We start from the raw sequence: 13,098 nt of genomic DNA on the forward strand, positions 1-13,098 counted from the left end.
GCGAAAATCGATAGTGAACAGCGGGCATATGCCTCTCGTAATCATCTGATAGGCTGAATGATTTCATCGGCGACCATTTGCAGCAATTGCTGACCGTGCTGATCGCAGCACAGCCCGTCAATGGATCTAGAACCAGGCACCGGCCCATAAGGCTTAGGCTGCCTGTAGGCATCCAACACCGCCTCAAAACTGGAAAAACCATTGTAACTAACCAAAGTTCCATCTGAAGGATACTGAGCCTGGGATTGGATGGCCAAAAGGATCATCAGAGGTGTTGTTTGAGGATGATTTAGGATCTGCAGAGACACGAATGTTGAGCGACGTGAACCTCACATCATTACAGGCAACAAAGCTACACCAACGAATAATCGGAGATATCGTCGAAAAAGTCTTTTCTGTACTACCGTGAATGAGGAATTTACAAATTTCCACCATCGAGGATACTCGCAGCCGCCTCTTTGATAGCAGCCTGGGCCAAGAGAAACAGACTTGGCCCAACACTAATCCTCGCAACACCAATCTCACCCAATTCCTTGGTTGACAGCGCATCCTTGGTTCTATGCGCCAGCTTGACCGCAACCCTTCCATCAAGCTCTTTCACCAAGGTCTTAACCCATGCATCTCGAAGTCCCCGTCCTGATCCACCCCAGTAAAACACTGTGGTAGCACCAGCTTCAAGGTACGCCTTTCCGCGTTTGATAGCTTCTTTCATCGCTTCAGCTTCTGAGAGGCCTGTGTCGACATGGAAGGTGTCGCATCGTGCATTAACGACGAAATCGGGACAGCCTGCGTCAGAGGCAGCTTTGAGAGCTGCCTTGAGACGTTGGACTTGTTCATCGATGGGGTAGAATTCGCCTGTTTCAGAGCTCACATCCTCGATGTTGGCGCCGACAACACCAAGCTCAACAGCTCGCTTGACGGTAGACTCAATCTGAGACCCGTACCCATCTTGTAAATCGGCAGACAACGGAATGCTAGCCGCTTTGGCGAGCGGTGCAACCTTGCTAATCGCTTCCATGTTCTGCTCTAGGGTGAGCTCCTCATCTTGGATACCGTATGTTGCTGCAACGGCCCAAGACGCTGTCGCTAGAGCCTTGACTGGCTTAGAAGTCCCATTGTTGAGTGATGTAATGGTTTGGAACGAAGGGACATCCCATATATTCGGGAAGACAACTGGTGACGATGGCTTGTGAAGAGCCTTGAGCTGTTTGGCGAGGTCGTTGGACATGGTCGATCAATGTTGATATATACGATGCTGGCTTTTCTTTGTTGATTTCTCAATTACAACATTTCTCGCAATCTTTATAAGCCAAGACTGGGGAGTCATACTAAATAGTACATGTCAATACTTAGTGTTGCTTTTGATGTGAAGGGCGCGGGGGACGGGGTAACGCGGCATAAGACGGGTTAGTTGAGTTATACCGACCGCATCAGCGAGGCGTTTCAACACCAATAATTGCAATTTTTGGCATCGTTCTTATGATCTTCACCAGATTCAAGACTCCTCATATCCTCCAACATGACCACTTTCCCTTCAAATAGCGCAGTTGATCTTCAAGCACTCCCGTCAGGATGGACAAGGGTGCCTCGCTAGACCTTCCGCTTGGGATTCGCTTGTGGGGATGTCCCATGGCGATTCAATGCTAGAGGACGGCTCAGCAGTGTCACCATATTTATGAATCGTGTCACCACTTTGTCACTGAATCATCTCCTCACTCACTGCATCACTCAATATCGCGAAGATGCCTCTTCAGCTGCGCCCTGCTGTCCCAGAGGACATCCCTGAGATGTGCCAGGTCTACTACTCAGCCTTTGGTGACACATCTATCGGAAGTCGTGTCTTCACGTCCGACATCGAAGCCTCAGATCGCTTCTTTCAGAAGACCTTCACGGATGACATTGCAGACCCTCTGTGTGAATTACTCGTCGTTACTCACAAATCATCCCCAGACTCAAAAGACGAAAAGGTAGTTTCGCTAGCGAAATGGGCACTCCCCGGTGCCCCAATTCAAGATCCTCCACCAGCCGAGGCATGGCCAGCAAATGGTGATCTCGCCGTCGAGTTCTTTGGCGCTATGACAAGAGGCCATCGTGGATTCATGGGCGATAGACCTCACTATTATCTTGAAGTCATCTGCACGCACGAGACCTGGCAACGCAAAGGCGCGGGCACTTTACTTCTCCGCTGGGGCATCGAGCGTGCAGACACAGACGGTCTTCCATGTTTCCTTGAGGCTACACCCAAAGGAAAGCTGGTGTACGAGAAGCTTGGATTCAAGGTAAAAGCTGAGGAGGAGTTTAAGTGGTCGTTCGGAACGTTTGTGGAGACTTACATGGAGCGTGATGCAAACATCGAGAAACGGACAATGACGCGGCCGAAATCCAAGGAATTCGCGTAGATCTTTGTGTCACTGAATGGAGATTTGCGCGGGTTACAAACACTGACCGAGCTGCTTTTCTGTCTCGCGCTGGTATGGGTTCCTTGCATCTTCAACTCCAACAGCGAAATGATACACAATGTGCACCTGCCAATGGATACATTATGCCTGCGGGCACGAAGAAAAAGCCCGATATATCGACTGCACGACGAGAAAAGAAATCTCCAACAGCTCAGAATGCTCATGCGGGAGCGTCGACTTTACCGTTATTCGATCGCTACGGCCCTGCGGAACGGCCGGATGTGCATATAAAGAGTGCATGATGAAAGGATGGATTTGTTGCAGATGCGGAAAGGGACCTAATGAGGGTCATGTTTGCAAGCAGGATGTTAAGCCATGGCGATGGGACTACGTTGAGTGTGGGCATGATTTCTGTAAGGACTGCAGACCATGGAGAGGAGAACGACAAAACGGACATCATGGGGGTCATTCGAGAAGAGGATCGAAGGAGATGATTCGAAAGGGACTGCATGTTATCACTGGAAGAACAGAGAGAGTTTGACGATGCTACGACGTCCACGGTCTATGAGGGAAAGCTCTAGAGGAAAATCTACATATTGAGTTTGCAAATGATACCATCGAAGCTATCACGGACGTTTAAACTCGGCCGAGAGACCGATGAACCTGACGATCATCCCCGTTAATGGCTGCAAGAAAACCCACGAAAATTCTCCAACAAAAATGCCAAGAAACCCGGAAACTCCGGACTTTTTCTGCCTCGGCCTGGGGGACATCGTGGCGTCTACGTGGCTATGACATCTTATCATGACGTCGATCCTCAAGAACTTTTTTTTTAGTTGCTGTACCCAAAAAAAATCTAGAAGATCTTGGTAACTGTGCACAAGACACTTGCAGCCAATTCGGTCACCAAATGGGAATAGATCAATGCTTCCATGCCTTTGCAGGTTTTTTGTCGCGTGACTTGCCCCTTGTTTTATGATGCTGATGATGCTGTGAAACCTTTCTTTTACTCCTTTTTAATTAATTATTTATGTTGTTTGCTTTCCCCCTTTTTCCCATTGTCGAAATTGCTGGCTCTTTCAGCGAATAGTTTGGTCATTTTCTTGCATGTGAAAGCAGTGCTGTACCCTTGTCATAGCGTTCCGCCCGTGTAAACGTCACCCAAAAGATACAGCCACACTTAGATTTATTTGCGTTGTACGAGCAATCCAATCGCCGACGGACTTTCGCTGTCTTCACTTTCTAAGCACAAACCTTTTATTGCTATTGAACTCACTTAGCGATTGTTATTTCTTCATTCTCTTCATCCTTGATTGATACACAACACGCGACATTTCATTTCTGCGCGCTGTCGCATCAGCTTTCATCATGAACGCCTCTAAAATGTCATACCTCTCACGCCTTAGCCCGATTCCTGCATTTCCTGAATACACAGGGCCCTACAAGGTTGGCACCGTCGATGTCGAGATTCCTATCTCTGAACTTGAAGCGCCCAGCGCTGCCCCCGAGGGCGTCGATCAGATCCATACTGTTCAATATCGCATGTTCTACCCAGCTGTTCCCGAATCGCACGAGAAGCACATCAGCTGGTTGCCCAACCCTCAGCGACAGCATCTGGTTGCATACACAAAGTTCCTCGGTATTGGGCCTATGCTGGCAGAGTTCCTTTCGTAAGTGTGCCGAATTTGAAGCGTTGCCATGACTTGCGCTGACAGTCAACAGATTCCTGCCCCGACATCTTCACTACACTACGATCCCAGCCCATAAGAATGCGAAGCTCCTCGAATCGTCGACCGAGAACAAGCGATGGCCGACCATGATCTTTTCCCACGGTCTGGGAGGATGCCGAAACTCCTACTCTTACATCGCAGGCTCCCTTGCCTCTCACGGTATTGTCGTCATCTGCCCTGAGCATCGCGATGGCAGCGCTGTCGCAAGCTTCATTCGAGTTCCCGAGAAGCAAAACGAAACCATCACCTCCAACGGCCGAATCCACGTTCCCTACGAGAAGATCTCCCACGATGTCAGCCCCGAAGTCTACCAAGCCCGCGAAGCCCAACTCCGAATTCGATGCTGGGAGCTTGGTATGATCCATCAAGCCATGCTCGCCGTTGACAATGGCACACGATTAACCAACTTGAACCGCTCAACCCCAAGCCTAGATCAATTCATCGGTCGATGCAATATCCAGGATCCTGGAAGCATTATCTTTGCTGGCCACAGTTTTGGAGCTGCTACGATGACACAATTCCTCAAGAGCACATACTACGCTGATGTTCAAGAGGTTGCTGCTATGGAGAAGCCCATCTTTGTCCCTGCTGAGGGCAGTGATATTCGAAAGCAGGTTACTGAGAAGACCCTCATCATGTTGCTCGACATGTGGTGCATGCCACTGATGGCTCCCAACTCGGCGCCTCTATTCAACCTACCGCTACCTGCATATGCCGACAAGGCCAGCGCTCCTGGTGGAAAGGCTATTCTGGCAGTCGAATCGGAGCACTTTTTCAAGTGGACCGACCATCTTCACATGAAGGCGCGTGTTTTAAGCCCCGATCCTACCGTCAAGGTCGTTACACCTCAATTATTCGAGCGGCCCAGTGGCTACAAGATGTCAGAGCCCAACTTCTTCTATGTCGGCAACTCTGCACATCTCAACCAGTCCGACTTTGGAATTCTGTTTCCGTGGTTGACGCAGAAGATCTTCAAGGCTGAGCAGCCCGAGCGAGCGCTTCGTCTTAACCTCCGCGCTCAGCTCCAGATGCTTCGCGAGAACAACGTACCCGTCGGTCGCACATTCGCCGGAGATCTTGTTGACGGTACTTCGTTCGACAAGCTCGACAAGTTCAACGAAGCCAACGGTGATCCCTGCAAAGACGGCATCAACAATGACCAAGCCATCTTTGACAAGAGCGGCAACAACCCTGTCGAGTTCTGGCGATGGATCGACATCATTGGTCTTGGAGACGCTGACGGAAAGAAGACAACTGAGAAGAAGGTCGAAGAGGGCGAGGAGGAGATGAAGGGCGAGCTTGATCCTAGTGAGGATCTGCCCGGAGCTCCGCCTTCTATGACCGGAGCTGTCAGTGCTGCTGCGGCGTAAAAGGAACACAAAATGATTATGAAAGCGATTTGACCTTTGGATGGGATTATTTGGAGATACCTCTTTTGGCGCAAGGTTAGGAAAGGCATATTGGATTTGTAAGGATATGGGATGCGAATACCAGCTAGACTCTTTTGTAAAGTACGAATACATATTGGTTTACTCTTGACTTGCGTATCCCATCTCAATGACCAGAGTTGACCCATCATTCTGCCATATTCCCCCGACGCCACCAAACACACACTTCGTCGATAAAGGGTTCCACATTCGTCCTGTTATTTCATCACTTTGAACCGTGACATTTCCTCTTGGCGCACACGCAACGGTTCGGCAGGTTTCTTCTGTCGCGGATAGACATTGGCCAGCTGGGATGCTTATGTGCTGTTCTGCATCGGTGAAGTTTGACCAGGCAGCTATGGCGACTGGGCAGGCGATTCGATCGGGACCGGGTTCCTGATCATGGTTAGTGACGTTGAATGTCTGAGATTGGAGATCTTGCCGTAGTGCAGACGAGTGTCTCGGGTGTGTCGTCAGATGGAGGTTTGAGATACTGGAGCGGATCGATGCCTGTTTTGTTGAGGAAAGAAGACCATGGGAATTCATCTATGATGGGTGTTGATTCATCGTGACGCCTCTTCAAGATTTCTTTTCCCTGTGATAAGGATGCCAGCAAGATAATAACCGTCTTAGCGAACATTGTGAGCAGTGCCGTTTGCAGGTGGTGATGCTATGTCTCAGGCTAACATCAGCGATAGAGATGAGTAACGATGACGCTTTAAGCGTTCCTTACTGATTGTTTAGAGAGTTTTCCAAGATCAATTCATTCGATAGGTAGACAGTCTGAAAGGTCGTAACTGCAGCTTCTAGAAAGCTTCAAACCAAGGGATCACTCTGATGACAACTCCTGCTTCTTATACTCCCACGCAAGTGCAATTCTTATGTCATTACTTGGCTAGACCTTGGTAACTGTGGAAACACTGCCTCTTCGCTTATCTTTCGCCAAATGAAGCATGGCAGACCTTGTACATGAGGTTGTGATGTGCATGGTTCCGGATGCGGAGGTGAGACTGACGGGCCGCGGTTCTTTTGTTCTCGATCCGGTGTCGGGAACTTGAGACACAAGGATATAAATGGATCTTTAAGGATAAACTACTGGTTCCAAGCGAGACTTTTCATAAACGCATGGCAGTATACCAGAGCTTCCTGGTACTTGAGTCAATGTAAAGTTGATGCCTGGTTAAGTTGAACATCCATATCTAGATATTATCATTAAGGCTACTTTGCTAGCACGCCACTGGGAGGCCTTCTTTCATTCTAGAAGCCTACCATGACGCCATAAACTTTACTGTCACTGCCACTCGGTCGGTGCCCAGTCACCTCTTCTTTCGTAGCTGCACCAATTGATGTCATTGAAGTGAGACACCGAGGCTTGTGTAAATAGGTACCACCTAACCATGCACCTGCGCATCAGCCGGGCCGATAATGTTGCTGGAGGAGCGAAAGGCCAGCTCGATCAGTACCTTTGCTTACCTGATAACTGTCCTTCCAAACACTGAGCCATCGAATGGACCCTCAAGGGCGGGCAACTGTGAATCGTGGGCCCTCGCAATGGAAGCATGGGCAACTCTCAAACACACTTGCCTCCCCAGAGGAAGACCGTCGACACCGCTTGTCTAGCCTGCAAGAGACGCAAAGTGAGAGTAAACATATCGAAATCTTGAGCGGGTGAATTGTTTGGGCTGTAACACCAACTGTGCGATGGCCAAGAGCCACGGTCCACCGTCTGTATCAAGCGCGGCCTTCTGTGCGACTGCTCTCCCACCGAGAACTTGTTCCCCAAACATGGCATTGATATAGCTTCACATTCTGCCCTGAAATACCCCATTACTTGCGTAGCGAGAATATTTCTTACTTCTAATCTCGTATCTATGAGATGGTTAATGAGGATGCGGCGGCGGGTAGCTCGAATGCTGGATTGAATGCGGGAACAGTCGGTCACCAATCTCAAAACACGGCACCGCATCAGGCTGCTACATCGATAGAGCGGCGCATCGATACACTGAGGCATTCGCAATGGATAATAGTTCCAGCGAGCGAGAACTTGCTATGAGGGCTTTTCAAGATGTACTTCTTTTTTCCACAAGGACCACTTCTTAGACGACATAGCCGCTGGTCGCGACAACCTTTGTTCATCGTGTCTCGTCAATGTAGTCCTCGCTGGAGCATGCGTCTGCTGAAGTACGTCGATGCACACTTTAGCTGACGGCTATAGCATGTATACACCAAAACTGCATACCGCACAGAGTTTAGGAAGCCTCAAGCGCTGCAGTACCAGTTCTTAGCTAAGGCTAGAAGGATTCGGGGACTCGAGAGTCGTAGAGATTCGTTGGCAACTATCCAGGGTCTTCGGCGCGGATCATGTCGTTGCAGATACCAATATGCGTTTCGAGACAGTGTCACGGTTATACTACCTCCGACACGTTATTGAACCGTTCATACTTCAGTACCACATTCTCCTCGGCTTCATGACACTGGGCACAATATCCTCCGCCAAGTAACGATCACTGGAGGCCAAGAAAGCCCTACAGTCAACACTCGTCCTCGCACTTAAAGGTCTATCAGAGCAAGCCAACGCAAGCTACCTAGCCGTTACTACATTCCGCTTACTGAAGGACATGCTCAAACAAGGAGACCCACGACTCCTTCAAGGTCTTACAGATGTGGAACAGGAAAATAAATCGGTAAAGGCTCTGATTGTAATTCATGCGAAAACTCAGTTTCCAATCAATGATTTCAGTATGAGTGAAGATCTAGAATAGAGGCGTATGGGAGCTCTCGTCACTGCTTATTAAGAGCTGGTACCGAATGATGCTGTGCTAGGTCAAAATAGTGATAAGTGATAAGGATAAGTGTTTTGTGTATACGGCCAGGCACTAGCCATGCATTACAGGCCGCGTGCAATCCTGATTTTGTCTGGATTCTTTATGTACAGCTGGCCGATGTAAAATCATTGGACATAAAGATGGATATACAAATAAACACGCAAATTTAGTGGAACTGTTTCAATGAAAGTCAACAACCTCTTAACTTGTACGAATGTGGCCTACAAACAATGACATTACTCCTTTGTCTGACCCTTCTCCCATATGCTCTTGAACATTAAGCATCTTGGCTCAATGATGTTCGTATTTCTAACATCCAATGCCTTGACTCGTTCCTTGGCAGTATCAGGTCCCACGCCGCCTCCAAAGACACCAATCTTAGGAATTTGTTCCCACCCAGGGCCATTAGTGGGATCTCTGATGAACTTGCCCCAAGCCTTCTGCATCTCCCTGCTTAGCTTCTCCTGAAAGTCGGTAGCATCTTTCTCGGGAAAAGTCCCAAAGAGAGTTGGAATCTCTGCAGAGTGGTATGCTCCACTGCCCTTGAAGATCTCAGTATTGGAAAAGCTAGCGTTGTAGATATATCGCCAGGTCTTTGTGCCTGCCTCAGCGAAGTCTTCCGCGACGTAGCGAATGGGACACTGCATGCCGATTTCAGTGGCCATTCTGGTAACCTGGTCGAACTCGTTGTTGATTCCGGGAGATCCGATGGGGTAGAGGAACTTGAGGAGCGAGACTTGGAAGTCACTTATCCCCGGGGCCAAGGTTTTCAGAGCATCCTTTACGGTGATGTTCATGAAATTGGGGATTTTGGCCTCATCTGCTGTTGTACCCAACATAACAGGAACTCGGGCCATGAGCTTTGGGTTGTTCTTTGACTTGAGCCGGATGTCGCGGGGATAGTTTGATAGTGTGACCCCGTCATCGCTGAGAGGTGCGAAATCGAGCATGCCCCTTTCGATGATATCCTTAAGCTTGGCAGCTGGGATCCCGCGCATGCACTTGAGGACTTGATCAAAGTCACCTTTGTCACAGTCAGCTAGCTTGGTTGCATTCTTCCAAGAGCCAGTGGGCGTAACGTTTGTTGAGGCAGAACCCGACTGCAGAATAGCCGCGCGGAAAGGGAGAGGATCTGGTGGAGCCGTGAGAAGATCATCAACACTTCCAGCACCGGCACTTTCGCCAAAAATGGTGACTTTCTTGGGATCTCCTCCAAAGGCAGCGATATTGTCTTGCACCCAGGTAAGGGCTAGTCGTTGGTCAAGGAAACTGGTGCATGTTAGTAAGGAAATATGGTTGGGATGCGAGGTCTCACTCACCCAAGATTCCACTCTCCCTCAGGCAAATCGTAGGTTTCAGGAAATCCAAAGATATTGGTCCTGTAATTTACAGTAACAACAACCAGGTTTTCATAGCCCGCCATCTTGGATCCTTCATAGTAAGGCAAAGATCCAGATCCATGACTGAAGCTTCCTCCATGAATCCAGAACGCAACAGGCTTTGAACCGGGTTTTGCACCTGCAGGGGCATAAATGTTCAAGTTCAGGCAATCTTCACTAGTCCCAGCTGGGGGTCCAGGTGTAGCAAATATCTCAATCGTTTGATTTCGTCGTTCTTCAGGATAGTTGAACTTCATAAAACAAGCGGGCTTGTATACGGTGGCATTGTAGGGAGAATCCCATGGTTTGGCTGGCTTTGGGGGACTGAAGCGAATAGGCTTTTCGGCGAAGGGGATTCCCAGGAACTGATTGACTTTGAGCTTGGAATCAGGAATGGACGTTGAGGTTCCGATTATGATACCATTGTCTATGGTAGCGGTTGGGTTACTGGCGGTTTTAGATTGTGGAAGCGCGAGTGTTGCTCCCGCGTAGAGAGCGATTGTAAGAAGTTTGTAGGAAACCATGATGATGGCCGATGATATCGTAACATAATCGAGATTCGGGAAGAGCTAGAGCTATTTATACAGCAGCCACCTCATCTTTGACCATGTCATCGCCTTCGTCTATGCTTAGAAGCCAAGACATAGTAAACAAGCTTAATTCCGCTGTCAAGATCACCAAGCATTAAATATCCAAGCTTCGCCTATTCTCAGTGGCTCAGACACCAAAATACCAGTAAATAGCCAATGACAAGTCCAGAGTTATACAGAGACTCTGACTTCGTCGAGGCGATATTGACCTTACTTAACTTGGTAGCATGCTGCGCTTTGTCTGATTGGTCAGATGCTGATGTGTAGTTCTTGGCTTTACAAGGGTATCGCAACATGAGGCCCAAATGGGTTTAGATCAGAGCCTCAGCTCTACCTCGATATGGGGCTGTAAGTTCGCACAGCCTCTGACGAAATGAAAATCCGAGGCTGAAATGAGATTGATCCATTCTTATGATGTCAGGAATTCCGCCCTGTTCTTTCTGTTAGAGGACACGGTAAGTTCCGGCCTAAGAAAAGAACGACATCGAGCTAACTTCTGAAAACATCATGTCCTTATGTCAAGCCGAATATAACATTAAGCTACCTATATAAGATAAACATTCGCTCTATTACTGTCCATCAGCTCTTTCAACCTTATCCGTCGTTTGTATTTCTTGGGCATGTCAAAATCAAGTCTCCCCACACGTTCATAGTATTGACCTGCCTTTCGCAAGAGAATCCCTTCACATGATACTATAGTATCAGGATCAACGACAGTTGATTCTTCGAACTCACTCGGACCAATATATCCTCTCTGTTTATGAAGCGCGTGCAGTCCGAGGAAAAGTACCTCTAGTATTTCAAAACTTTCAGGCATCAGGCTTTCGGCATCGTATTCGAAATTCACGGCGTACTCATCTTCACTGTCTTCTGTAAAGCTTACATGACATGCAAACACAGGCCTTTGCACTGTTGAAACAATATCGGTTTCCGTGAACGGCCTTCCTAGGTTTATGTTGATCAGTGGAGCTTCAAATCGAAGAGCACATTTCTCAGGAGTGTCGAGATTTATGGGGCCGTGGTTGTCCGGGAAGACATTTGGTTTCGCGAACCGTATGAAGGAATGTGAGACTGGAAGAAACCAGATATTGAGGCACCTTGTAGCCCACGACCAGGTGGGTACTCCGGTCAGTGCGTTGTGAGCCTTGTCGTACGAATTCTTCCATAGCAACCCATCAGCAAGGTGTGAACGAAATACTCCGGCAAGGTACTCGCCACCATGAAGGTCAACAAGTCGGTTAGCCAAGCCTTGAATTGCAACGAGTCGATCAGTCTCGAAGGTGAAATGCATCTTAGAGTACCTAGATATGAGCTCTGTCCATGCGTCGCCCATTGCACTATCAGGTTCTTGGGCAAGGCTGATATGCGACCGACTGGCTCTGATGTCTTGAGCGGTGTCCAAATCACTTCCATACGTAAGACTCTTCTTTGTGCCGTTACATTGCCATATCAGAGCATATTTGGACCAATGCAGGATCCGAGGTGACAGAACAGCCTCTTGTAAGCACCATCCTCTTGATCCCAGCGGCTCAGCGGACCAATCTTCTGAAGGAGATGGACGTGGCACAGAAAGACAGATATACTCTTGTTTGTCATTGTTGAAAGCCAGTGCACACGTCCTCAGAGGATACCTTCGGGCAGTCTGCTCAACAAAAAGCCCCTGGCTACTGTCCGATGCAGCGGACGCCGAGATGAGGCATTTAGAATGTAGGTAGTATGATCCAATGCGCGGTGCTTCTGTATTCCAATCGTCAAGGTACGCATCCCCAAGATTTGATTGAATGATACATATAGCATCAATCCATAAGTATCGAAACTTCAATAGCCGTGTGAGTTGGATAGCATCTTGTATAGTCTTCGGGAGGTCATGTACTGAGATCCCTTCGCGCCTTGCAGCTATTGTTGCTCTGGTAGTTTTGGCGTGTTCATTGGTAGAGCCCCAGCAATAACTGAGCGTAAGATAAAGCAATAACTGAGCGTAAGATACTTAGGCACTAGGTCTTTGCGCAAATCCTCGGCGGTTACAATGAGTCTGACGATACTGGGGTCGTTAGTATCGACCTCTATGAGGCGTGTTGGTGGGTTTGGGTTGAGATCTTGACGAAACCACCCAACGTCGCATTCTTGATGAACGCCGCGTTTATTGATACAATCGTGAATTTGATCACAAAGCTCATCTTTTAGATTAGGTCCCAAGGCCATTTCTAATGATATTGGAGCAGCGTTCTGTTGTTCTGTTAATTTCTGAGAGTGCCATGAATAATCACATTAACTTACCGCGTCCTCTTCGTCAGCTCTGACGACATGTACGGATATAGCAAGGAGAAACAGGATATCTCCAACATAGAATCTGCAGACTACAGGCCAATTACCGCATCGAAATTATCCCCTCTTCTGGATAGGCCAATGTAACTCTTGGTGGGCAACCATAGGAAACAGGGACCTGCTGGAGGAGACTTCAGGCCCATGGTTCCGAGACTATAGTATACCGTAGCACGAAAACTACGACAAAGATAACAACCTCTGGCTGATGAGGCCTCAAGGGATTCGAAAGAGTCGTGATGCTGAATAGCAGCCGATGACTGCCATTTTTCAAGGTTCCATGGTATGCGACGGCAAACATGGCACCTCAATTCAACAGAGGTTCTGCCCTCCATGGCTAGCGCCTCTTGCGCGATTTTCTTTGTGCTTCTGGGAGACACGAGACAGGGAGTCGTTAATTTAAGAAGTGAAAGTCTAGAGTGTAGC

The 13,098-nt window shown here is 48.4% G+C and overlaps 6 protein-coding genes across 6 annotated transcripts; 2 read left to right on the forward strand and 4 right to left on the reverse strand.

Annotated features, from left to right (window-relative positions):
* Window positions 1-418: 418 nt before the first annotated feature.
* On the reverse strand, window positions 419-1,228 carry FPRO_05825 (uncharacterized protein; the record flags this gene model as incomplete). The annotated part of the gene is made up of 1 exon (XM_031229329.1): window positions 419-1,228. One exon carries the CDS (start codon window positions 1,226-1,228, stop codon window positions 419-421), a length of 810 nt encoding a protein of 269 aa, XP_031079576.1.
* Window positions 1,229-1,742: 514 nt separating this feature from the next.
* FPRO_05824 (uncharacterized protein) lies at window positions 1,743-2,399 on the forward strand (the record flags this gene model as incomplete). Its single annotated transcript, XM_031229330.1, has 1 exon — window positions 1,743-2,399. The coding sequence occupies one exon, from the start codon at window positions 1,743-1,745 to the stop codon at window positions 2,397-2,399; it is 657 nt and encodes a 218-aa protein (XP_031079577.1).
* Window positions 2,400-3,767: 1,368 nt separating this feature from the next.
* Window positions 3,768-5,499, forward strand: FPRO_05823 (uncharacterized protein; the record flags this gene model as incomplete). Its single annotated transcript, XM_031229331.1, has 2 exons — window positions 3,768-4,069; window positions 4,122-5,499. 2 exons carry the CDS (start codon window positions 3,768-3,770, stop codon window positions 5,497-5,499), a joined length of 1,680 nt encoding a protein of 559 aa, XP_031079578.1.
* Window positions 5,500-5,658: 159 nt separating this feature from the next.
* Window positions 5,659-6,196, reverse strand: FPRO_05822 (uncharacterized protein; the record flags this gene model as incomplete). Its single annotated transcript, XM_031229332.1, has 2 exons — window positions 5,659-5,952; window positions 6,011-6,196. 2 exons carry the CDS (start codon window positions 6,194-6,196, stop codon window positions 5,659-5,661), a joined length of 480 nt encoding a protein of 159 aa, XP_031079579.1.
* Window positions 6,197-8,617: 2,421 nt separating this feature from the next.
* FPRO_05821 (uncharacterized protein) lies at window positions 8,618-10,284 on the reverse strand (the record flags this gene model as incomplete). Its single annotated transcript, XM_031229333.1, has 2 exons — window positions 8,618-9,650; window positions 9,701-10,284. The coding sequence occupies 2 exons, from the start codon at window positions 10,282-10,284 to the stop codon at window positions 8,618-8,620; spliced, it is 1,617 nt and encodes a 538-aa protein (XP_031079580.1).
* A 610-nt stretch (window positions 10,285-10,894) lies between these two features.
* On the reverse strand, window positions 10,895-12,552 carry FPRO_05820 (uncharacterized protein; the record flags this gene model as incomplete). The annotated part of the gene is made up of 2 exons (XM_031229334.1): window positions 10,895-12,322; window positions 12,376-12,552. The coding sequence occupies 2 exons, from the start codon at window positions 12,550-12,552 to the stop codon at window positions 10,895-10,897; spliced, it is 1,605 nt and encodes a 534-aa protein (XP_031079581.1).
* Window positions 12,553-13,098: the final 546 nt, after the last annotated feature.

Source organism: Fusarium proliferatum (genome assembly GCF_900067095.1).
Source record: "Fusarium proliferatum ET1 genome assembly, contig: FPRO_scaffold003, whole genome shotgun sequence".
Taxonomy (NCBI): Eukaryota; Fungi; Ascomycota; class Sordariomycetes; order Hypocreales; family Nectriaceae; genus Fusarium; species Fusarium proliferatum.